This window comes from Zosterops lateralis (assembly GCF_965231275.1).
Source record: "Zosterops lateralis genome assembly, chromosome: 1".
Classification (NCBI taxonomy): Eukaryota; Metazoa; Chordata; class Aves; order Passeriformes; family Zosteropidae; genus Zosterops; species Zosterops lateralis.
The window spans coordinates 100,016,279-100,041,844 of NC_139762.1; the positions used below are offsets into that span (position 1 = coordinate 100,016,279).

At 42.7% G+C, this 25,566-nt stretch overlaps 2 protein-coding genes across 3 annotated transcripts in view; both read right to left on the reverse strand.

Annotated features, from left to right (window-relative positions):
* Window positions 1-20,467, reverse strand: part of TUBB6 (tubulin beta 6 class V) — a 35,735-nt gene extending 15,268 nt beyond the window's left edge. The window contains exon 1 of the mRNA XM_083877219.1: window positions 20,453-20,467. The gene's annotated coding sequence lies outside the window, so the exon portion shown is untranslated. The remainder of the gene's footprint in view (window positions 1-20,452) is intronic.
* Window positions 5,780-20,425, reverse strand: CIDEA (cell death inducing DFFA like effector a). 2 transcript variants are annotated; one of them, XM_083857323.1, is made up of 6 exons: window positions 20,332-20,425; window positions 15,772-15,928; window positions 15,445-15,591; window positions 13,116-13,297; window positions 9,896-10,053; window positions 5,780-9,452 (listed from the first exon to the last, which is right to left on the reverse strand). In XM_083857323.1, exons 1-5 carry the CDS (start codon window positions 20,367-20,369, stop codon window positions 9,921-9,923), a joined length of 657 nt encoding a protein of 218 aa, XP_083713449.1. In that variant the 5' UTR covers window positions 20,370-20,425; the 3' UTR covers window positions 5,780-9,452; window positions 9,896-9,920. The 2 variants fall into 2 exon arrangements, with proteins under 2 accessions (XP_083713449.1, XP_083713448.1); XM_083857322.1 differs by having other exon boundaries at window positions 5,780-10,053.
* Window positions 20,468-25,566: the final 5,099 nt, after the last annotated feature.

The window sequence follows — 25,566 nt, forward strand, 5'->3', positions numbered from 1 at the left end:
CCTTCCATGCACAACTGAATCCCATTTTGTGAAGAAGTTTTTTCTGTTGTAAGGCTAACACCTGAAATTGGTGCTCCATAACTCTTCTGGTTTGAGAAACAGTGACTACCAGTTCCTAATGTCCATTGTAGCTGGGTGTAAGGTGAAGGTTTTAGTATTTTTGTTCTTCATTTTGCCTATCTGTCCAAAATTTTCTGAGCTGAAATATTACACTAATTAATCTCCCCATGTTTAAGTGTGACCCTGCACTCCTATGATAGTCCTGGCTTTTCAGCCTCCTTTACTAGCTCTACTGCAGTGTCCGTGGAATGGGATTACCAGTATTTAAATCATGGCCATCATTTATGCAGTGTTATAGGATGCTTCCTGCTCTCATTTTTATTTTGTAATATGCCTTGTGTTTTCTTTCTTGGTCACTGCTGAGCTTTTTCCTTCATTGACCTGTTCACACTACCTCAAAGATGTCTTTTGACAGTGGTGGCAGCTAAATTAAATCCTGTCACTGGGAACACAGGGGTGGTTTTTCCTGTGTAATGCAGTTAGGGATATTAAATTTCATTAGGAATTGTTTATACAAATTAGTACCATTAAATACTTCTGAAACTCAGTCCACCTGATAGCCTGATTAACTGTCCTGAAGATTTTTGTACAATCACAGAGATTTACCAGTTCAGTACATTTTTTCCCCAGATCATTTAGAATTGAGCAGATCAGGTCCAAGCATAATCTATGGATTTCATCTAGTTTTCTTGTCTTTCATTGCTAAAGCATCTCATCGCATCCAGCTCAGTCTCCTTAACACTCTTGAATAAAACCTCTTGCAGCAGGGATCTGTACTGCAACTTGTAGGAGGGGAAGGGGGAGACATAGGTTTAGGTTTTATTGCCCAGACTTAACTCTTCATGGCTTTATTCTCAGGAAAAAAGAAAAAAATGCAATAGACCTCTAAGATGAAGGGCTGGAATCCTGTTTAGACTGTCAGTTATTTAACACTTACCAAGCAAAGCATGTATTTGAGATTAAATGTGTAGCTCTCCAGGTAAAAGTGATTCATCTCACTGTGGGAAACACTTCTGTAAGAGCAGGTTTGCAGCTAAAATCAACTATAAATTGCTCCAGTCAGGTCCTGGGTTTCTCAGGTGAGTCACAGTTTTCCTCCTCTCTTGTTTTCTCAGGTGGTGAGTGGCTGCCACCCTTCCCTCACAGCACAGATCCCTCTCATCTGTCACCCATGTCCAACCCAGAGCAGCATACCACTCCTAGCCTGCTCCACAGATGATTCTCTCAGATTACATTTGTGAGGGGAAGAGCACCATTCCTCACAAGCCCTCAAGCCTCAGGACAAACAGCACAGCACAAGCTATGACTGGACAAAGCCTGGCTTATTTTTAACAGCACAGTCCCAGCAGTGTCAGGGCTGGGTGGGTGCAGCCACTGAAGGAACGTGCTCTAACACTCAACGCACAAAAGCAGCTGAACCATCCCCCTCTCAGCAGGTTACTCCAAGAGTTACCTACTGGGAATAAGGAGAGCAAGCCAACATTCACACACAGAGAGAACTGAACGTTATTTTTCTTAGAAAAGCGCTTTGCAGCAGTGGCACTGAGGGTGTTCACCCCTTGCCTTGGACTGCAGCCCATGAGCAGCATTACCATATTCATGATCTAAAGGCTTCTGAATGCTAAGAATGTAAGAGGTCAGTTTGGCCCAGGGCCAGGACTCAGCCCACTGCTGGCCCGGTGAATAATACACTTCATGGTCAGATTGTTGAACAGAGAACCAGAATGAGGGAGGATATGGGACTACAATATACACTGACTGCACAACTGAATGCCACTGCTTTGTGGGAAGGGTGTGGAGACACAGATGTTGCCTGTGCATGGAAGATTTGCAGAGAGATACATCTGTGTTGTGTAAATTCATTTCATTGTGGTGTCCTGACTCTGTTAATGAACAGGGACTTTATGTTACATGTGGCCTGTATGATCTGTCAGGTCTGTCTGATATTTGCTTAAGCTCTAAGTAATCAGAAGTGTCTTAGGACACCAGCTTGGTCAGTATGAAGACAGTTATGCTAAAAGTGCTACAGAAACAAGGACGCTGATCATTTCTATGTGAAAAGACTTAACATGAACAGCTAGAGGAAGACAGATATAAATGTCTTTTTTTCTTAATTTATATTTGCTTAAACACCTGCCTACCCTCTCATGCCCACCCTGCCCCTTCTCCCCTCAGTCATGAAGTATTTTTAGCTTGAATGTGGCCAGAGGAGATCTGGAATAGGTGATGGAAGGCCACAAGAGAAACAACACAACAGCTCTCATGGGTAAAGGGGTCATCAGAGCAAGTTACAGAAAAATAGCCAAAGGAACTGAGTGCTTGAAGCTGGTGACATCAGGCACAGAGAAAAAGAAGAACAGAATGTAGCAGCTGGAATTTTTCCAGTGAAAGAAAACCCAAACCCAAAATGTCAAAACCAACCACCAACCAACCAACTCCACCCCCCCCCCCAGTCTTATTAACTCCCTCCAAACTCAATAACTTTTGGAGAGGGAGAAGTTAGAGAAAGGAAAGTGACTTTCATCTGTTAGATTGCTAATGCCTTTAGTCACAGCTGATGCTGCAAGTGACAAAACCTGCTTTGTTTTCACTGATCACAACTCTTGTGAAAACTGAGCATGCTACCATGTCAGCCCAACTAAGATGAGAAGGAATTGAGAGGACTGTTTATTAAATTCAGTGGTCACAAAGGTGGAACTATTAGACACAGTACTTTTCCTATCAAGATGAAATATTGATCCTAATGTAGTATGCAGAAAGTGCTTATAATAATGAGGAAAAACAGCTTGATCATCCCATCCAAAGATGAAATGGCTTTTCTGGGGGACTGGAATATTTGCATCAGCTATTTAATACTTTATGATTTCTGGTAAAATGGATTTATTTTTGAATAATCAACCATCTCTGGAAACACATGGGTTATTCTGGGAGATAGTGACTTTTATCTGGAAAGCATGATCACTTGGGTGGAAATCAGAACAATATTCTGCAACTGTTCAAGGCAGCTTTTCTAGACAACTTCCCTCAGTAGTCAAGAAAGCAAGAGAGCTGCAGCTGGGAGAGCACCTATATTAAGCACATTTTGTACAGGAATCACTGAAATGGTGGCATTTGCAATTCAACTTCTCAGGAATAAAATAGAGTTTACCATAGATTTCAGTTTGTCTAGCTCAGTAATAAATCAGCAGTCCTTCTACTTAAATTAGATTAGTTGTAGTTTTCTTGTACGTTCTCTCCTGGTTTTTAAGACGGGAAAAGAGTATTAGAAAACACTCTTTAATAAAGAGCAGCAGCAAACCAAGCTGCGTACCTATGCAAGGGAACATGCTTTGTAATTAGAAGTGTTTTTAACATAAAAGTTTATGGACTTCATGAAGTAATTAAAAATGTGTCATAAGAAATTACCTTTAGGACTTTAAAGGACTTCTTAGATGTCTGAGATTTCTCTGGGTCTATAACAGACTGACTGACTACACACGTCATTAAACTACTGTTTTCTTAAGTAGAGTTGTTGTCTGAGGATCTAAACTCTTTTTTTTTTTTTTTTTTTTAAACGCATGACAACAATCACAACCAACCTGTTATAATAGTTACATTACTTACTCCCCCCCCTCACCTAATCTATACATAATGTATGCTAATTATTGAAGCTGACTTTTTAGGAAACTGTTGGTGAATCAATTCTTTATGTTGGAACTGCATAAAATGCATTATCCTGATTCTGGAGTCTGTTAAGACATACTTTATTTCTAGTGTTACATTTCATAAGTTGTTTTGTTTTATGAAAGTGCTAATAGTATTTCTAACTATTTCTAACTATTTCTAACTATTTCAAAGTTATTTTTCCAGTGATAATTGCTATTTATTAATAAATATTCCTAATCAAGAACACATTAGGAGTGGGGCCTACTACAAACAATTCAGACTGATGGGTGACCTTAGAAAAACCCCACCCAAGATTGATCTTAGTAAAGTGAAAATATTAACTTTGTCTCACATATGACTGTATTTTGTCCCTCCAAACATTGCTCTGAAAAGCCATTCAGAAATCACTCCAAAAAATTTGTTTTCAATTTTATTTGCCCTCATTAGCACAAACACATTGGGGTTTTTGCTTATTTTTACTTCCAGTGTTTTGTGCTTGTGATATGTTAAATTTTTCTGTCTGCCAGGCACCCACCAGCTGATCTCTCACTTCATCCCCTCAACAGACATGGGGAGAAAATAAGATGAAATAGTCTCTGGGTCAAGATAAAGACAGGGGGATCATTGTTTTACTGACATCAGCAAAACAGACAGAACTCAGGGAAGATCAATTTAATTTCAGCAAAAAATAGAATAAGATGGTGAGAAACAAAGGCAAAACAAAAACACCTTCCTCAAACTCTGCTTTCTTCTGAAGATGAACTTCACTCCTTCATTCCCAACTCTTCTACCTCCTCTCCCTGTCCCTTAAGCAGTGTAGAGGAATGGGGATCATGATCAGCTGCCTCACTCCCCATCCTTTCTTTTGTGCTGTTCCTTCTCCCTCTTTCCCCTGCTCCACCATGGGCCCTCCCCCCAGGATAAAATCCTTCACAGTCTGCTCCAGCCTGGCTCCCTTCCACAGTGTGTGGAACTGACTGCTCCAGTGTGAGTCCCTCACTGGCCACAGCTCCTGCCAGAAAAATTGCTCATTCCTGGGCTCCCCACGGCTGCAGCTTCCTCCCAGGCATGTCCACCTGCTGTGGGAAGGGGCGTCCATGGGTGGATGTTTCCTCCAGCATGTTCCTGCACAGGCTGCAGAGGAAGGTCTCTCTGGAACGTGTAGCACTCTCTCCCATTTATTTTCTGACCTTGAAGTCTGCAGGTTATCTCCCACATTTTTTTTCAGTTCTTCCTCACAGCTGCTGCACAGTATTTCTCACCCTTTCTTAAATACGTTTCCACAGAGACACTGCCAGCTTGTCTGAAGGTCTCAGCTTTGGGCAATGGTGGGCTCATTGCAGAGTCAGATGGAAAGAGCTCTGTATGACACAGAGGCCACCCCCACAGCAGCTTCTAATTCCCACTGCCAAAGCCTTGCCACTGAACCAAATACAGCTCCATTTTGTGCTTTCCCACAGCAAGAAACCAGACTGTGATTCCCTCACGAGAGGAGAACTGCTCCATTAGTCAAGCTCTTCAAAACTGTCCCTTAAGCTAAATACAAGATGTACTTATTAGATAGAAGAGCAATAGACAAATCACACTTGCATGCTAATCCCCCTCAAGCTTAAGTTAATCCTGAACTAGACAAATATGAGATTTCACTGAACTAAATTAATTTTTTCCCTGCATTCACATGTCTACTACTCTAGGTAAAGAGTAGGTGCAGAGAGGTTCTGTGAGGCAAAATAAAGAGATCCTTGATCCTAACGGTGTTTAGTGAACACCAGAAATCACTGCAACCTTCTATTTCCTGTACTCAGTATCTTGTAGTCTTTTGCAACTTTTGTAAAAGATGGAGGAAAGCAAAGCTTTTGTATGAAAGGAAACACAGTTTGCACAGTTTCTCTGAGGCCAGAAAGTGAGTCAGCAGTAGGGAGTTAAGAGTTCAGAGCCACAAAACAGTATCCAGTTACTTCACTGCCACAGTCCAGCATTTGGAAACGGTTTGTGCTAGACCATAGATTCATTAATATTCATGATTATTTCAGGAGAAGTTATTCTGGAAATGAATAGAGACAACATCCAAAGCCACTTCTTGATTTCATTTATTAATGAATGAGGTTCCCTATAACTGACACCACACAGTAGAAAATATTGCCATCACTGAAAGCAATTTTCACCCATCTCAATTTTCACAGCAAGATAAACTACTGAGATTAAAAACTGTAAAGTGGGAAAATATAGTATTTTCCTGTAGCAAAACAACAATCCTTACACTTAAAAATATCTTAGCTACATATATGACAATGTAAGGTAGAGAAAGCCGTGATAAGCTCTAAGCCCCACAAGGATACTTGCTGATACCTAACTGAAGTGGTATGTTAATCACATTAAGACCTCTAATAAACCTTGGGGCATCAAGTCAAAAATATGCTTTGCACTTCGGTTTTAAACTTTTTTTTACTTTTAATTAAGTAGCTTGTGCCTTTAGTTCAAGTGTGATTTCAGGGAAGAAGCACACTGAAATGATTTAGAATTATATTTCTGTCAGTTACAAATTATCATATGAGGTTATTTTCACACTTAAAATTCAGAATTACCAACATTTCCAAAACTGTGTATACATACCTCTCTGGGCACTTCACTGAAAAATATTCCAGCTCAAAGTCCAATTTTTCTGCTTTTATCTTCCCCTCCTCCATAGGAAAGGGATTAATAATGTTTCCTACAGCTTATTTCAAATGATCTAAGGAATTTAGACCCTGCTTTTTCCTCTCTCCCTGGACAGAAGGTCTTTCTTCTGAAAGAATCGGAAGGTGCAAGAAAACTTTCATGGGTTTATGAAAGGAAGGAAATGAAGTAATGATAAACTGCACACATACAAAAGCTACTGGAGTCTTCATTCTGGCTGCAAAGAAAGCAACTTTGCTCTGTCTGCAGAACATGAGCAGTGCCTGACTCAACAAGGTCTCTTACTTCAGTGAAAATTCCTTTTTTGGTAACCAGAGAGTAGGACTTGGTGCATTGTTAGTAAGTGATGCAAAGCAACAGGCAAAAAGGGTCAGTGCAAGCAAGGAGGCAGCAAACATGTTTCACACCTTCTGCACGTCCTTGCTCCCAGCCTTGTCTGCAAGAGCAACAAATGCAGGTTAACTGAGGTTATGGGAATTAGAACTAAAGCTAAAAATGCCAAGTGGAAAAATCTAGCTGCTTCTCCACTTATCTGCAGTTAAGAGCCTGTGTTTTTAGTTTTTCTGTGTTTTGCTAGATATTGTATAGTACTTGTATTTTCTGAAATACAGAAAATTTCTACAGTTTTCTGAAAGGTTAAGTCTTTGCTGCATACCATATTCAGCTGAAGTAAAAGCTATACTTCCTAAGCAGTCTGTAAAAACAAAACAAAACAAATAAAAAGCCAAAACAAACTGGTTCCAACTCTGAGTCAGGCTGGAGGAGTTTGTCATTCTCTAAGCTAAAACTTTATTTCCAGAAAGAAGCTGGTACAGTAGGAAATATCACCTCCAAATACTGAGCCTGTGAAAGACCCAGATTCAGAAGCAATGAAACAATTTTAGATACAACTCCCAGGACACTTCACCCATTTCAAGAAAGTATCAAATCTGAGCTCCTTTAATTCAAAATGCAAACAGCTGAACAGAGGGAATTGCTCCAAGACAGAGACTGCTGCACACAGGAGCTGCAGCAGCTCAAGTTTAAATGTTAAGCTGTTGAAGCAGCAGCTGCTTAAAAACATTACACATTCATAGCAGGTTAGCTTTTCAGATCACTGCTAGATTCTCAGATAGTGCCACTGTAAACTATGGACTGTTAGTCCTGTAACAATTGCCTCTGGCTAGAGAAGGCTGGAATTTGGGATCCGCACAGTTCAGACATGCAAAAGCTTTTGTACTACAGATGTTGAAGAAGCAACTCAAACAAAGCAACAACGAGCTGTTCCAGTTGTTTTACATTTTTTTTTCTACTGGTGCTCCTACCTTAGGCAACATAAATATTCTTAGAAGCATTTAAGAGAAATTCCTGCAAGAGGTGTGCTTGTTTTAATAGAATAAGTGGTCCTTAAAAGCTGAAAATATTAATTACCGTGTCCTTGTAAAGTCAGTTAAATACACTTCCTTGACAGGGAAAGAAAGACTTTGGCCAATGATTAACATGGCAACAATCATTTATGCAGAGAGCATCAAGAAAAATACAGATAAAACATAATGAGGTTATATCAAAATGGAAGTTTTCTCATTACTCCCAGAATAGTTTATTGTTTTCTTGTGAAGGACACATGACAGTGCTGCAAGCTCCAGACATTCTTCACTGTGAGAAATTGGGAAAGAACAAGTCCTCCCCTTATCTGAAGCCCTCTGCCTCCTCCAGCACATGCCCAGAAGTAGACAGGAAACAAGAAGAATTAGGAAAAGACACCAAGGTTTTTCTTAGCTGTCTATTTATTTGTAATACCATTACTTAAGAGACGGGCAGAGACCAACCAAAACTTGTGTTCATCAGTCCCTTTACCACTTGGGCTTAGGCTGCCTTTCCTCTTAAAGGTGGTGCGAAGGATGCAGCTCCAACTGGCATAGCTGCACTCATAGCAGGAAAGCAAAAATAAGCACATGAAGCTGAGATTTGCAGCTGAAAGCAAGAGCAGTTTTCCCATGTATCAGTGACCTTTGAAGCAAACAGACCCAGGTAAGAGGTCAGAATAGACAACACCAACCACGAGACTTCATCTTTTCCACCTTTCTGCTTCTCTTTTAGCAGAACAGGTCAGTGCAGTTGGTGCACACAGTTAATGGATTTCTGTCTCAGAGGCATGGCAAGCACTGCAGGGTCCATAGTGGTCTTCTCCCTTTCACTCTGTTTTCCTCCCCTGCTCCACTTCTTCTCTTGGTACCAGAGCAGCTCTTACTAAGTGACACCTACTGTCAGGACATCTGGGGCATCTGATGTCCCCTTCACAGCTTTCAGCCTTCCTAAAGTTCCTCATGTGCAAGCAAACAAAAACCTCAAAAGCTACATCTGTGAACAGCCAAAACTGGGCTTTTTTTTCCTTCACCAAGCTGAGTGTGCATTTTGACACAAAATGCCTAAGGCTACTTGGCCTCCAATTTTTCACACTGTTGAGGAAAAGCTTACTGAAAGCTGGACATAGCAACAGTTCAGTAAACTGCAGGAAACATTACTTTGTCCTTTAATACAGCTTGTCTTAGGAGACTATAACACTGCAAATATTCACTTTAGAGCATAGACATATGTTATGCAAGACTAGATAGTGTCCCTGCTGCTCTCCCCTGAACCCAAGGGCAACAAAACATCCAGCATCTCTTATGTGTACCTCAAGCCCAACTTGATGATGACCTAGTGTCATCTAATAACAGTAGAAACTGCAGAACTGGTGGTTTAATCCCAGAAAAAGACTTCAGCGGGTTGCTTACAAGCCATATTTATGCAACCATGGCAGATTATTAAATGCTCAGGCAGATCCATTTTAAAAGAAATCAAGTTCTTCAACTGTGTGAGCTATAATAACCTGAACATCCTGAAGATTTGGGAAAAAAAAAGATAATGAAAAGGTTTTATTTATTTTAAGGGAAGCAAGGCTAAATCTTAGCCCTCTGCTTAGTAGTTGCAAATCTCCAATTAGACTTCATGAGAAGAGCCGGTCACTGAAGTAGGACTGAGGTTGCACTATGTAGTTCCGTTGTCAGTAGGAGTAAATAGGTACACTTTACCTCAATGCCAGTTTCACACTAATGCCAGCACTGTTAAGGATTAAAACAAATAAACACACCCCACAGTCCTCTTGCCCTCACCTTACAGCCCAGTCTATTCAGAATACAAGTAAATAGCCATAAAAAACAAACAAACAGCCCTAAAAAGAACAAAACGGTGTCTTAAGTGGTGCAAAAAATATTCCACTGGTTACAAAGCATCCAAGTTTAAGTGTACTTTTTCTCCATTTGTAATTGCTGGGGCAAAAACCTGCCCTCTGTCTCCTTTTGCCAGATTCTCAGACATTAGGCACCCACCTTTTGGTTGTGTTAAGAGCCTGTGAACATCCAACACTTCATGGCTAAAGCTTACAAGCACCCCCAAAGAGGAAAAATGTTAGTTCACGTTAGTGCACATTCCCCTACTATAACATTACTTCAATCAGAACTGGACAAGAGAATGCCTTTAAGCAAAAGGATTCGACATCAGAAGAGCAGCTGTGGTCACTACTCCCTCCTGGGTCTTGTGCACATGTCATCTTCATCATATTCACCCATCAACTGCAACATATACGTTCCAGTATAGAGAAGAAACTGTCCAGTTATTTGTGCTGCATGGGATATTAGCTGAAGCACTTTCCTGGAAGAAATAATTTGTTTAAGAAAAAAAATCACCAGCAAGATTCCATCACCCCTTTTCACCCACAACATCATGATGAGTTAAGTCAATATATTTAAAAAACCCTCATTCCTTCTCACTTCTGAGAAGATGGCCATTTTTGGACCTTCTTTAGAGAAAACACTTTATTGACAGAAAACTAGTGGCATGTTGGCAAAAAAAGAAATCACAAACCAGAATTCAACAAAGCAGGCTGATACCCTGCTAGACTCTTACAGGCCTTCTGCAAAGCCATCACTCAAACCCTCACAGTACCACAGAAATCAGCTTTTCCTGGGAACAGCATTCCTGCAGCATAAATTCACCTCATATCTCACGTTTGTCATTCACTAATACAGCCCTGTATGCATCTTCAAGCCACAGATCAAGCCTGATTAGATCTGAAGCTGAACAATCACATTGCAGTGGGTAGTCAACAGCAAAACAGGTGAAGTAGGAAAATTACTGCTGGCCAAGCTGCAAGTCTTAAGAATTCTCAGTTCACAACTAGTTTATTTTCTAAAAATTTGGTAAAATCAGCATTCAAATATATAGTGCTGGGTAAGAATCAGTACAAATCCATAGATAACATCAGGTAAGTATCAGAGGTTGACAACACAGACTGTGGATCTTCACAGGGGGAGAGACAGTCATATTTGAATGGTCATTTATTCAACTTAGTTGTAACTACACCTTCCATTCTGCAAGAAACAACAGGGACATAAGTACTGAGAGCTACATTTGAATCTCATCCCCCAGAAGTTAGGAGGGCCCTCCCATGTATGAAGATAAAGAAGACCAGATCAGTCTCTCTTTGGCAAAAAAAAAAAAAAAAAAAAAAAAAAAGAAGATTTTCTGAATTCCTGTCTAAGAAAACATACAGCTGTGAACCCTCTGCTTCTAGTCACTTGTCCTTTGAGCTTAAGCAGAGAAGCAAAAATCTGCCTCCTACAAATTAATTTTTAACCCCACTGTCATGAAAGGTTTACAGCTGAAATCCAATGCCTCAACATAGTAGAATACCCTGTACTTAGAGCCTGTGAAGCCTTTAAAGAACACTGTACCCTTATTCATGCTCCCCACACGTGCCATTTCAGCATGTTCTTCCTCTGGCACACGGAACAGGCCAAGGAGCTTTACAGTTGTAAAGAAAGCTGCACCTGGTGCTGGGCTTTGGAGCAGCTGCAGTGTGTCACTTGCACACAAGAGCAGTTGCCACTTAAGCCACGGAGCAAGTTATTTGTTGACATTCGATCCTTCAGACGGACACTACAGGGGAACACCACGAGGGGAAATGCACTAATCAGGCCTGGCAGGCTGTCAGCCCCTCCCTTCAGCAACAGCTGCAGCATTTTTCACTCCTTTCCCTCCACGCTCCGCATGCGGGCTCGGGGAGAGGGCATCAGAGTTAGAGATCTGGAACTCAGTAACAAAGGGGCTACACCAGGATCCTGGCATCATCTGTCACTGATTTCAACAGCCAGCTGAGACAGGCCGTGTCACTGCTGTGTTCAAGGGTATCCAAGGTTATCTCTTCTGTCACCCTGTTCTTTGCTAGCGGTCACCCCACCCTGACAGTGACATTTCCCTTCCAGCTCAGCTCTGTAACATAACAGAGCTTCCAGAAGAACTCCACAGCTACTTCAGCTGTTTGCCAGCACTGCTCCTTTCTCACCAGCTGCCCTGTCTTGGCAGGGAGGCAGAATTGTCACTTCAAACTCTCCTTAGCAGCACGAGTTCCAGTGCTGATACCCAGTTCCACAGCAGTCAGAGATCAGTTTGTTTTGGGTCGAGAGAGTTTGACAAACGTGAGACCTGGAGGAGGACAGCTGTCCAAGGGCAAACCTCTGCTTTGAAGAAACCCCAATGAAGTCAGTATTACAGGTGGATACAGCATGTAGCTGGATAATCACTTGGTCCAGACCAGAGAGGAGGCTTGTCTACAGCCAGGCCAGCTGTAGCCCAGAAGATTAAGGAAGGGACCACCCAAGTGGAGTGGGAGAGGTCAGTGAGACTGAAGGACAGGGAACAAGATCAGCATTACAATGCTAATCAGCATACCTGCATCAGGAGAGGAAGGACTGCTTAAAGTCTGCATGTCACTCTGGACAAGTCAAAACTTCTGACATATACATCTGTCAGATCTGGTCCTCAAGTAATAAAATGCAGCACACCATTGTTTCTCAACCAGAATTCTACAATTCAGGTAGAAAAACCTGGGGTTGCAGCTTAAACAGCTGTCAAAGTACAGCACCTCTGGGAAGGGGTCTGAACTCAGGAGTCTTTTTGAACCAGGGCAGAACACAGCTGATCTTGACAAGGCACCAACTTTCAACTCGTTGCTGAAAACTGTGGACTGGAGAGGTGTTATTTTAAGACAGCATTTCTCAACAGCCAGCTCTACCAAACTGCCAGCTCACAGTATATCAGTCCTGCAAGAGGAAACAGTGGTCCTTGACAGGCTCCCTTAGCTAGCCTAGTGACTGCACCAGCTGGCTTAAGAGCAATGACATCACAGAGTTTTGCTACAGATGACAAATCTACATAAGAGAGTCGCATCTCTCTTACATTTTCCTTTCCCTCCATGTAGCTCTAGTGGTGAATCTGGCAAACAGGAACGCCGTGTCTGAGCAAGCTTTAAGACCCCTGACATTAGATCTCAAATTCCTCTCACTTCATCCCCTTGAAGTCTCTCCTCTTTGAAGAGCTTCTTTCCCCAGCCTCCTGCATTCATCAGACAAACAAATCATGGAAATGTGACGAAGTTCTCTCAGCAGAACAAAGAAACCCTACTTACACCCTTTCAGTAAATACAAGCTGATAAAGAGTTTTGCCTTGGTGGAAAGTTAAGATTCCATCACAAACAAGCTGTAGGAAGTTTTTTATCAGTCAGCTATCCACCTTACAAAGGACGAGTCAGCATATTGGTCAGTAGGTAGTAAATAACAAAAATACTGATTTTATAAACACACCTGGCTCTACAGAACCAAGCACAGATTTTTGCATTAACATGTACACCTGACCAGTAGTGGAAACACACTCACCGCAATACACTTTTTGCTCCCATGCATTTGATGTCATATGAGATAGAGTAGATCTCATAGAAGGTTGCCTTGATGTTTAAGCAGCCAATAAAATCTTTAGGGTTCAGTTTGTACAGATCAAATGTGATGTTAGCTACTCCCATTTTCTTCTTTTTTCTCACAGCGACAACTCCATTTTTTGTCTGATTTAAAGAGAGAGAGAGAGAGAGAGAGAGAGTTTGTACCACAACACAGGAAACTACAGCAAGACAATTATTAACAGTGCAGCTCTCCAGAAGCAGCTTTGCTTATTCCAGTCTTGAGGCTAGTTTTTGGTCAATTCTAAATCTGAATTGAAAGCATCAGTACACAGAAAAGGAGGTCTGTAGCTTATGTATGGTTTCTGAAGTCCTGAAGGCTTCTGAAGTTTTCCAAACAGACACTAAAATTCTGGAGTGACAGAGCACCTCCTAAATATTTTTTTTCAGTAGTAGAGCTTCTTCAGAGTACACTGAAGCCACTGGACAGTGTTCCTGCCATTTATTTATCCTGGTACATTGTGGCTGCTTTCTGAGGCAGTGAGGTTAGGCCACCAAATAGGATGGCATCAGGTCCTTCTGTTTAGTCAGGAACACAATACTGATGAGCACTCTTGGAGACAGCTACAAAGATCAGACATCTGTGAAAAGTCAGGGATTCATTTCAAAACCTGGCTCACAACATCTTTCTTCCTACTAAAAAGAAACACAGGGAGGGAATCACTGCTGATTAGGCCATGGGTTTAATAATGAGATTTTAAGAAGAAAAGCAAAGGAGAGGGAGCACAGAAAGTAATCTTCCACCTTAAATGCACCCTCCTTTATTGAAAGCAGTCCTCGTTTGCTGCAGGGTGTGTGCTTCGAGAAAGGAAAAACAAAAAGAAAATAGTAAAGAGAACCCATATTCACAGAGACATCTAGTGGATACACGGGATCCTCTGCTCAGCACATTCTGCTCAAGGTTAATGACCTGGCAGCTGCCAGGCTGTTTTCTGCATGCTAAATGAAGCAATAAAGTTGTGTAAGACTGGGCCTTTTTGTACTTGACACCCCAGCCCTCAGACAGTGTCATGATAACTCAGACAAAGCTAAACACAGCAGTATATCATTAGCCAGCAATTTTATGCCTGTTTTACTTTGATAACCTCCCAGCTCCAAAAACAGGGTCCCCTATCAACAACAGCTTTGGACACGTACAAGCAGTTGGTGTGCTTGGAAGCATCTCCCCACACCCCTCCCCATTAGCACCCAGAATATTTGGATAAAGCAGGACAGAGCTGGTGCTACACTCCAGGTGATTGGTGAAGCTGTGACAACCCCTCTGTTGTCACTCAGCACTTTCTGAAGAGAGGCGCATTCAAACTTGGGCAGCTGCAATGCCAGACAGGAGCAAGGTGGAGTCACACCCTGGCTGCAACCCCTTTTCTGCCCTTGGAGCTCATGCCCCAGGTGCAGAGCTTGATAAGCCAGTGAGGCATTTTGGGGAAAAGTGTACGGGCTGCCCACATTGCAACAGGAGAGTGAGAAAACAGGGCCACAGGATCGAGCTGTACGTGTGGAGGCACAAAAATTGTGTCCCTGCTTAGAACTCCACAGCCAGCTCTGCCCTGGTAGAAAAAATTCTGATGCCAGTTTTTTAACAACAACCATCTCATGGAAAAACAGTTATGAGTTTGACTCTATGTTATTAATGTACGGATTACTATTTCCCCATAAAATAACTAATTGAATACTGAATTTATATGATTAAAAGGCTAAAGCAAGCCAGTTTTAATAGTTCTTAAATATCTTGAAGAATGCAGACTAACATTAGGCTCTGATGCCAGCTTCTGGCTATTTGTGAGAACACAGGCATATTTCTAATTATCATTAACTCTTACTGCCTTCAGAAGGCAGAACTTGCTTTATATTACTTTATTTGAACATTTTTACAGTCTAAATCTAATCTTTAAAGACACCGTATTTTTTTAACTTTATGGAGTCAACGTCCTAATTTTCTTTATGTTAGAAAAAAGCTCAAGAACAAATATTTCTGAGCTTCTCCAAAAGCAGGATATTTTCCCTCTAAGTCTTTTCAGTTGTAATGTTTTATTTCAATTCCTGGTGGATTCTGCCAACAGATCTATGTCCAAACAACGGACAATAAGAAATATGAACTTGATTTTTCATCTAGGAAGGCTCAACAAGGAGTCTACATGTTGCCTCTTCAAAGGAATTTTTCTTCCTCTTCTCCCCTCTTTCCAACAATTTTAGCAGACAAATATTCCTCCATCCACTTCTACTCAAATGAGAAGGAAGCAGTCAACACTTACTGGTGTCCATTTCTGTCCATTTTCTAGAACCATGAAGTGTGTATTATCATCCAGGGACTTGAAGAACTCTTCTGTGTCCACAACTGTGCCATCTTCCTCCAAAACCAGAGTAACTATTCCAGCAGTTATAACAAAGGCATCTAAAGTCTGGAAAAAAACCCCGGAGATTTTAGCATTCTAAAGAGAGCCCATCATTTCATATTGAGACTTGCTCATCTGAAATATTCTCTTGAACTTCCCCAGTGATGGTTTTTCAGTTGTGGGTTGTCATTCTGGGATGCTGTACTCCCCTGTAAGTTTTAGTCAGAGAGGGACTCTTTGCTGTACCTTGCTGAGGAGCTCTTGCAGGCTGCTTGCAACAATTCCTTTCCGGCTGCTTCGGGAGGCATTGGACACACGGAAAGGGCGCCCTGCAGGCATGAGAGGAGGGAACAGGGTCTGTCTTGTTACTGCTCCTACAGATGCTCCCATGGATATGAAAGATCTAAGATAAATAAAAATTCAACATAGTTACAAAAACAGTCAAGTACTGCAAGGAGGAAGACTGTTGACAAAATCCCATTATACGAGTAATTCACAGATCACATTTAGACTCTTGGAGCTTAATTTCAAAATTAAATACTACACAGCCCTACAGATATCTTATCTCTGAACTCTCTCTTGCCCATGACACTTGGAAAGACTTCTAAAATTAAAACAATTTCAAGCAGATGTGGGACACCTCTAGCTTGGCCGGCATTAAGGTCATAATCACAGTGAAGCTGATGGGTTGCAAAACTGAATTTAAAAGGCAGCAGCTCTTACTGCATTCAGTTACTTAGATCATTCTCTTTACTTCCAAGATAAACACTCAGTGAGATCCATAATTAATGGAAAGCAATCTTGTGTGTTAAGATAAGAGTTTGTTTTAGGAAGACTGAACACATTACCCATATTCAAAAGAGCCAGTGGCAGAATGCAAGCAGAGCTTTATGATATGGTTACACTTCACTTCTGAAGAGCCAAGGCATTTGTTTGTAAATTATATCTGCAGCCTATAAAACTCCATCTGGTTTTAAAAAACACAAAATAAGAGGCTTGTATCAGAAGGAGTTAAATGCAACCAAAATTAAGATCCAAGTAAAAAAATACATAGTGTTGGAGCAGGCTGCCAGCGAGGCTGGAAGAATTCAATCACTTTTAGAAAGAGATTTTAGATTTTTCTGGGCAATTGCATATTTACCTTTGGTAAACCAAGCACATAACACCAGGAACAGCCTACTCCCACACCAAGGTACAGACCTGCTCTCATCAGCACCTAGTGACACTTTTTTCTGACAAGTAATAATGGCTAAGCCAATAATAAGCTTGCCAAAAATGGCACTCTGCCTGACACCTGGGGAGGATTGATTTCAAAAAATATATCAGGTTCTTCAACTGTGCAAGCTGTAATAACCTGAACATCCTGAAGATTTGGGGAAAAAAAAAGATAATGAAAAGGTTTTATTTATTTTAAGGGAAGCAAGGCTAAATCTTAACCCTCTGCTTAGTAGTTGCCAATCTCCAATTAGACTTCATGAGAAAAGTCAGTCACTGAAGTAGGACTGAGGTTGCACTATGTAGTTCCGTTGTCAGCAGGAGTAAATAGGTACACTTCACCTCAATGCCAGTTTCACACTAATGCCAGCACTGTTAAGGATTAAAACAAATAAACACACCCCACAGTCCTCTTGCCCTTACCTTACAGCCCAGTCTATTCAGAATACAAGTAAATAGCCATGAAAAACAAACAAACAAATGATTTCTAAGTCTTTTAAAGGGAGGCAATATTTTGTCTCCCACACTCCTGGACTTTACCCTCGGTAAATACCTTTGGCTCCTTAATATTGAATTGCTCAGTAGTGGGAAAGGGATGTGTCCCCATATTGTTCTCCCACAGAGGCGTAAAAAGTCAACTTTATGTAGGAAAATCTATTCTCAGACACTTTCACTGAGGGTAGAGTGAACTGGCAGCCTGTACCTGCAGCCAGAGGGTGAATACAGGACTTCCTAGAACAACGAGATGGTATAAAGTTACTGAACTTATGCTGTCCCAGTCATGCCTTTTGTGCAAATCCACACCAACCGCAGAGAATAAATATCTTTTCCACACCTCTTATCTGGTCTGTAAGCATCTGTTTGGAATGTACAGAATGTCATTCTTGTGCCTGAATAGATTCAGGTTTCAGCAAATAATTTGTTTACTGATCTCATTCTGAACCACTCTTCTGGGCTATCAACTTTCCTCTAAACAAGTTTACCTTCCTCAAAAACTCCTTGGCATTATTGGGAGCTTTATTTTTTTAAAAAAGGAGGAGAACATTCAGCACTTTTGTTCAAGCTCATGCTACTACTTTGGTGCTAGTCCTGGCTATACAGTAGATCCCTGGCTTTCAACATCTGGCATTTATACACATGTGGCTGATGGAATCCTCTGTCCTTCCTGTGACAGAACTGGTGAGGATAAGCAGCCAGTTTGGCTTTCAGGAAACAAGCAGTGTTCTATGTTAAGGAACTAATAAGCAGTATTCCTCCTGGAAAAGGGTGAGGGCCAGGGAGGAGGACAAGGAGACAGCAGCACTGACAAGGGCATGGAAGCTCCACAGAAGGGAAGCCTGCTGGGGCAGGCTGTGTTTGCCAATCTCTCTGCTGACTAAGTTAATAGGCCCCCTATCACCCCACTGGTTGTGATCAGCTCACATTCTGAATCACTGAGTCTCTCTCTCAGGAAGGAAGCCTGCTCATCTACCTTGGGGCTGGTGACACCACTTCACCATTAACACCTGATGTTAAAAATTGCAGCACTGGAGTTTCAAGAGCTTTCACAGCTGATTACACCTCATTGCCTCTCAATAATTTGAAAACTTGCATGTAGAATAGTAACCTGAGTGATACATATGTGAGTACTGCCTTTTTTTTTTTTTTAAGGACAGTCAATATCAGTCCCATTGAAAAGTTTTCTTTCCCATTACTTAAGCCAGGCAGTCATTCACAAAAGACAAAGCACAGGGGTAACAGCCAAAACACACATGCTGACAAAGAATGGAAAATGTTAGGGGCACAGCTCATGGGCAGGACTTGAGCTAACAGGGTTCAGCCCAGCCAGCCCTACAAGCCATCCTTTGCAGTGCTGAGCAGAAGTTTTCTCAAGGAGTCAGGATCAATCACCTCACACTGCTGCCTAATTCTATCTAAAGTCACAGCAATAAAACAAGCAGACTAATAAACCAGGGCTTACATTATCATCACCAGTCAGTCAGTGAACAGGAAAGATCTTAAGTTGTTTAACAGCAGTGAAATTTCACCTACATTTTGATGAAACCTGTCAATATCATCTTCAAACTAAGCCTGGTTATGAAGAAGTGAGTCTGGGCTCCAGGGCAGGCTGAGGTTTCAGTCAATGAAGAGACAAAAGGCAGGATGATGAAAAGCAGCCAGATAAACAGAGTGTGAGCCCTTCCATTTCTGGGCCTATTGCTGAAAGCTTGTTTTTATTTTGTGTGCCACTCTCCTTCCTTCCTTCCTTCCACAGGCTCAAACAGGCCAGCCTACATTTACAGCTCTTAGAAAGATCCATTCTTGTCGCTGTCCTCAAAACATAGACAAACCACTTCCTGACACAGGGAATTCCCCTGCTAGACTGGAGTTACCAAAAATAATCTCCTATTAAAAGCTGATCAAGCTAAGTCACAACACAAGTGGTGGAAAGGAACTAAGGTGTGGTTGGTTTTATTAGAAAGTTGAGTGACATGTTAGATGCAGACAAATCCACTACTGTTTAACTACTCTTTAAAGCCCACAGGACCAAGTCATAGCTCTAAGAAGGAATCCCACATCTGTGGAAAATACAAAAATATTTTATAATTGAAAGAGCAAATACCTTCAAACTCTAGCATCTTATCCAGTTTGTTTTGGATAACTACAGTCTGCTAGAGAGGGCTTCACAAACGCTGCCACAAGCACTCACTCTAGTGTCAAAGCTGGTGGGAGAGATGAATTAACTTTTCAGGAGGACACAGGGACTAAAAGCCCGCCTTGAGCCCCGTACACATATTTCACTCTTTATCTTTGTTTGCAACACGTCCCATATGTTTGTCTAAGAATGTGGTGCAATGGTCTTCGCTTCCACTCAGAAAAACCAACGTTGCACAACAAACAGGCTCCAGGACAGGGCACGGATTGATTTTTTAGGTTAGGGTTCGCTGGCGAACGACAGCGGCAGTAACAGCCAGGCAAAACAAGAGAAAACAACACCAGTCCCCCCCAACAAAACAACAACAACAAAATAATAATAAGAGGTCAGAAATCAGTCAGGAGACTTGGGGTTCAAGCAGGCGGCAGCGCGGTTCCCCTGCTCACACACAGCACTCCAGAGCCACCGCAGGCGCGGCTGGCAGCGGATGGATTTCCGAGCGGCGCACGGAGCTGTAGCTCCACGGACGCGGCTGGCGCGGTGACAACACCACCGTGCTTGTGCCCATGTTGTCCCCGAGTCCCAGCAGCTCCGGGACAAGGCGCTCCCCGCGCCGCCGGCAGCGGCTGAGAGGCCCCCGCAGCTCAGGGGCGGCTCGGGCTGCGGGGTCCCACCCGCGCTCCCCCAGCAGAGCCCACCGGGCTGGCCGGGCTGCGGCAGCGCCCCGACCCGCTCCTCCCGCACAGCGCCCATCGGGGCTAATCCCCGCACAGCGCCCATCGGGGCTAATCCCCGCACAGCGCCCATCGGGGCTAATCCCCGCACAGCGCCCATCGGGGCTAATCCCCGCCCGCCCCGGCACCGCGCCCTCGGCTCGGCAGCGCTGGAGCCACCCCGGCTGTCAGACCCGCACCCCCGGCAGGGACGGGGAAGGGGAGGGAATGTCCCGCACTCACCGCAGCAGCGACCCCACGGAGCCCCGCGCCACCTCCATGGCCGAGCCCCGCCGGCCGTGGGGCAGCGCCGGTCACGGCCCTTTAGTGCTGGGGCTGCTGCTCCTCCCCCGGGCTGGCCCCGCCCGCCCTGCCCTGCCCTGCCCTGCCCGCCCCACCGGCGGCACCGGGAGCCGTGCCCGGGGCAGCCCCGCCGGGCTCGGCGCTTGTCCCCAGGGATGCGGCAGCAGGTGCCGGGTCTCCCAGCGCGCCTTGGGAAGGGATATTTCTTCAGGAAGTGCCGTGTGGTTTACCTGGGAAAGGGGCGGGAAAGCGCGGGTGGGGGATGCACTTACACCTCAGCTGGTCACTGTAATCTATTAACGGGGGAGCCAATCTCATTTGCGGCCTCCCGGCATTAGAGCAAATCAACAGATTAGGTGTCTCAGCTTCTGCTTTTAGGGCCTGTGAATAAGCTTACAGCTGGGATTAATGTGTGCAGTACTGGGGGTATTTACTGCTCCTCCTGCGGGCAGGGGAGCGGTGCCTTCTGTTTACTGCACGGGAACAAAGGCAGCGAGTGTTTCCTGTTCACAAGGACACAAAGCCTTCAGTTCTTTGGGGCTCCGGAACCAGGTTCTGTTGCTTACAGCTCTCCGGCAATTATTGTACAGTAAAAATAGAACCAGGAGCATCAGAACCTGCCTCAGACAACAGCCTGACCAGGGCCAGGGTCTGCACCAGGAAACCTGGCCACTGCTGATCAGGAATGAATGCCTCCAGAAGGCCTTGCCACCAGCTCTCAGGTTACCCCCAGAGTCAGGAATAATCAGTTACTTGGTTGCCTGGATTGCTTTTCCTGTTTAGGGTAGAAGGGACCACTCAAGAGACCTCTTACTGTCCAGGTTTCCTCAGCAGGCAGTCTGACACCCTCTAGATGTCTTCTTCAGTCCTCAGCATTTGGGACTTTACAGCTGTTAAGAATTCAACTTTTTCTGGTCCAGGGCAAATTGCTTTCTTGGACAGCCTCTCCAGCCTTTATAAAACAAATAGCTCCTTTCCTCAGAGCACAGTCTAGACCAAGAAACTTGTCCCTGGGAAGCTAAACCCAGACTTTTATCTCTTCCTCCTCAAGCTACATAAGTCTTACAGGTGTGTAGGGATCCTTCTCATATGTTAACCCCTTTCCCCCCTGTTTCCTATGGCATTTGGTTTTGTTACTCTTCTTCATTAGTCCCTGATATGTCACAGGGAGCAGGAAGTGGGGGGCAGTAAATAGTTCTTGAGCATTGGACTCCAAACAGCCAGTTTTCCCCTAGATTTGTATCTTGTGGTTGATTGTGGGGTACAGCTGATGTGGAATCTGAAAAGTGGTGCATTTTTAAGGAGTTCTTGACAGGGTCCATCTACTCTCAAAAAACTCGTGTGTATACTGCAGCTTTTTCAGTGGAGAGAGAAAATAAGGGAGGAGGTGGCGTTTTGTCAGATGGTCTGTCTCCTCCTCTGTCTGGAAGGGAAGGGAGAGTGCCCCTTAGAAATCACATGGAAATTGCATAGCTTTAGAGATTTTTCTGAACAGGCTGGGATACAAATGTCTGGAGGAGGTGGAAATATTGGTCTTGGAGAAGATTAGTTTTTCTCTCCAAAGTGGCTCTCCCCCAGGTTCTCTGCAGAGACGTCCAACCAGCACAGCCCCCATCCACTGCTCAGCAGCCCCCCAGGGGACAAGCAAGGCCTGCCACAGCTCTGAGGCAGGGACTGTGTATTTTGCAAAGACAAGTTCCTCCAGCAGCATTAGTGCTTCAATTTGCGTGGCAATTGCTGTAACTAATACCAACACAGATGCCTAACTAATGCAAACATAGATATACAAGAGTAACAGGAAAAGCATGTCCTTTAAAAGACTGTGCTCATCTGAAAAGGAGAGAAGGGTATTACCTGTAGTTACACAAGCTGCACAAATACTCCTTACTCTTTTTTTTTTTTTTTCCTTCCTTTTCTGAGCAAGCAGCAGTAAAACCATCAGATGGGTAAAATCACTGACCTAGGAGTTGGGCTCCTCAGAAAGAAGTGTCTTTGAACAGTAGCAAGACAGGATACAGAAGGGACGTGCACAGAAACTATTGAGGAAGAGTACAAACCACTAGCAGGTGCCAAAACTGGCAGGCCAGGGCAATCAAATGAGAGGTCATTAAAAACTGATGTGACAACACCCACTATAAAGACAATACTGTAAGAGGCAGAATCGTTCCACTCTTTTACAGGGAGAGAAAACAAACTGCAGGCTGAGGTAAAGAGGCCAGAAAACTTAGCCGCGTTTGCTTCAGTCATCGCTGCAAATATTAATCATGCAGGGGACAAAGTACATGGCTGATACTGAAGGGAGTGAATACTAGAGGTGGAGTTAAATAAGGGTGCTAATCCCTCTTGCTAAATTGCTCTCTTACTGTCCCCTTGCTGAGTGCAGTGACTGCCTCCATAAGTGTTACTTTCCCACTGCAGTTCAAGTTAAGCAGGTTTGATTAAGTCACTCCTCACAGGGGTCATACTGCTATGGAAAATTTTGCATATGGCATGTTTAAGAGGGAGGAGGAGGCACTTGAAATAATTTTGCATGCAACTTCACATTGATGAGCAGCAAATGTGTCAGGCCAGGTTTTCCTTAATCACCCTTTGAGAAAAAAAAAAAAAAAAAAAGTCAAATTAGAACAAACTCAGAGGAAAGTGGGAATGATCTGACATGCAGAAAAACATGGTATGTGGGCTGTGTAGTTTGGGAATTCGGAAGATTGGGTGGAAATATCAATCATGGACTTCAGTGATTTTAGAGAACTCTCTGATAAAGAATAGAGTAGCATTTTCTTTGTGCCACAGGGGCTTAACCTGTAGGAAAGGTGAATGAAGTTGTCCATTAAGAAACATTTCACCTCTAAGGTGACTGTTAGGTGCTGGACTCAATTGCTGACTGAAGATGTGAAGTCTGGTAGACACTGACATTGCTTGGGCCAGTGGTCAAATAACACAAAGGACAAGTCCAGACACTAAGGATCAATTTGGACATTCCTTCTGTTTCTCACAGCTCTGACAAATAACATGAACGAGATTAATGCAGAATAAAGTGCGTCTCTACCTCACCTTCCTTGGCCCAGGAGGGGAGTGAAAGAAGTGAACAGACCCATTTATGTCGTCCCTAAATTTCTTGGTTTCAAATGTTTGAGTCTTTGCAGCAGCTTCTCACGCTGCTTCATGTAAACAATAAGCATTCTTAGAAATTATCTCTATGTTTTGCATTCTTGTTCTCTGAGAGAGAACTTAACTGATGGTCATATTGACCAATGGAGTCAGGAGGTTGTAACCTCTTTGGGCCAATCTTGGCCCTCTGTACAAAATGTATATAAGCCTATTGGAGTCAGATAATAAAGAGCTTTCCATGATTCACCAAGCTGCTGCCTGCTGTCCTCTGTGGAAGTCCACTCCCACGTCACAACGTGTTGCCCCTCTAAAGGGCTGGGGTAACACATTTACAGCAGTGTGAGCAGCAAAGATAGCAAGATTAGAAGGGTTGGCTGAGATTTGTAAAAGCTGACCTATTCAGCTTTCTGTCCTTTTCCACTTTCAGTTACATCTGATCCTGATTTCTGTTAGAAGCACTCTTGTGATCACCCCTAAGAAAATTTGTTTCTTCTCCCTTCCATAGATAGAGAACCATCTTTCTATTTTTCACTGTGTCCTCAAAATAACAATATTTGTTTCTAAACTGCTTTTACTATTCAGCAGATTTCTATCTCCACTGCCTCTGGTTCCATTTTATTTTTTGTCAGGCTGTTTACATTAAATATTTGCTTGTTCATTCCTAATATTTGTGCTAACCAATACTGCACCATCCTTTAAAGTTTTAAAGAGCAAATTAGACAAGCAGCCATCACAAGAGGTTAATATACAGCAGATTATTTTGAGAAAAAATAATGGAATAGATTTCATGAGGTTGCTTTTTGTTGTTTTCCACCTTTTTCAGAATCTCTGCTGTGAAACCATATTTTGCAATGTAAAGTTCTAACAGCTTTGCAGGAGCCACAGAGTTTTTTTTCAGCTCTACAGGAGGGGATGAGGCTCCTCCTAAAGGTAATCTCGGTGCACGGCAATGTAGAAGAAGATGGGAACATTTTTTGGTACTGATTAAAATCCTCTGAAATTTGCTGGAAATGGTTCTGTGGCCAGCAAAGATTCCGATGTTAAAAGCTCTGTTTGAACTAAAAACTAACCTTTCACTGCAGTGAGTTATCTGGACCAGAAAAAACATTCTTTATTCTGAGATTTCATGGGTGGGTATTTTATTTTGTTCTTTTTGATTTTCAATTATTTTAACAGTAGGATGTTGATGGGTGGGCACATGTTGCACTCTTGGGAAAGATTACCCTGTCAAGAGTGTCTCAGTGGTGTGAAATACTTTGACACAGAAATTCAAATTTTAGATGCATTATAGCTAGATGGGGTATTAAAATCCCAAGGTCAGGCTTTGCCCTCCTTTACCCCCTTTGCAATACTGCACATGTGAATGAATTGCTCATGTTTGTGGGCAGCATTTAGCTGAAAGCTGACTTATGGAGAGCATCAATGTGACAGCAGTAATGAAAAATGGAAATATCGTCCAGAAGATTTTCAAGATAATGAACTTGAAACTTAATATTTGTTTATTCTGATCATGTAAAGGATAATCTCATATATTTTATTTTATATTTCAAAAGTTGGAACTCCAAAGGTGTATAGGTTCTAAATAAAACTAAATCACCTTTTTGTTCATTCATTTCTAATATCTTTACAATTTGTTGTTGTTTAGTGATACTCCCCACAGAAAGAAAAAAATATTCAAGAAGAAATATGTATTTTATTTTACAATTTGAAATTTTCTTTTATGAGGCTTTTCATCACAAAATGAGAGGCTATCAGGTGTGGCATTGTCCCATAGCTGTACAGCCATGTTATGTTTTATAGCAGAGTTTGAAAAGCTTCAGACTCCAGGCAACATTCTAGAACTGCTGGGCCACAGATTGAAGGGTGAGCTCATGCTTCCTTGGTAGCTGCACTAATTAATCAAAAAACTACATTTAAAAAATCTTCTTGGACAAGGAGCATCTTTGTGTCTCACATGGCATTCTTTCAAAGTTTAAAATTAACAATTATTATACTTTGGTTTTGTCCAGAACAAAGACTAAGGCAATAATAGCCAGACAGGTTAATGGGTGACCTTCCTGAGGGTCC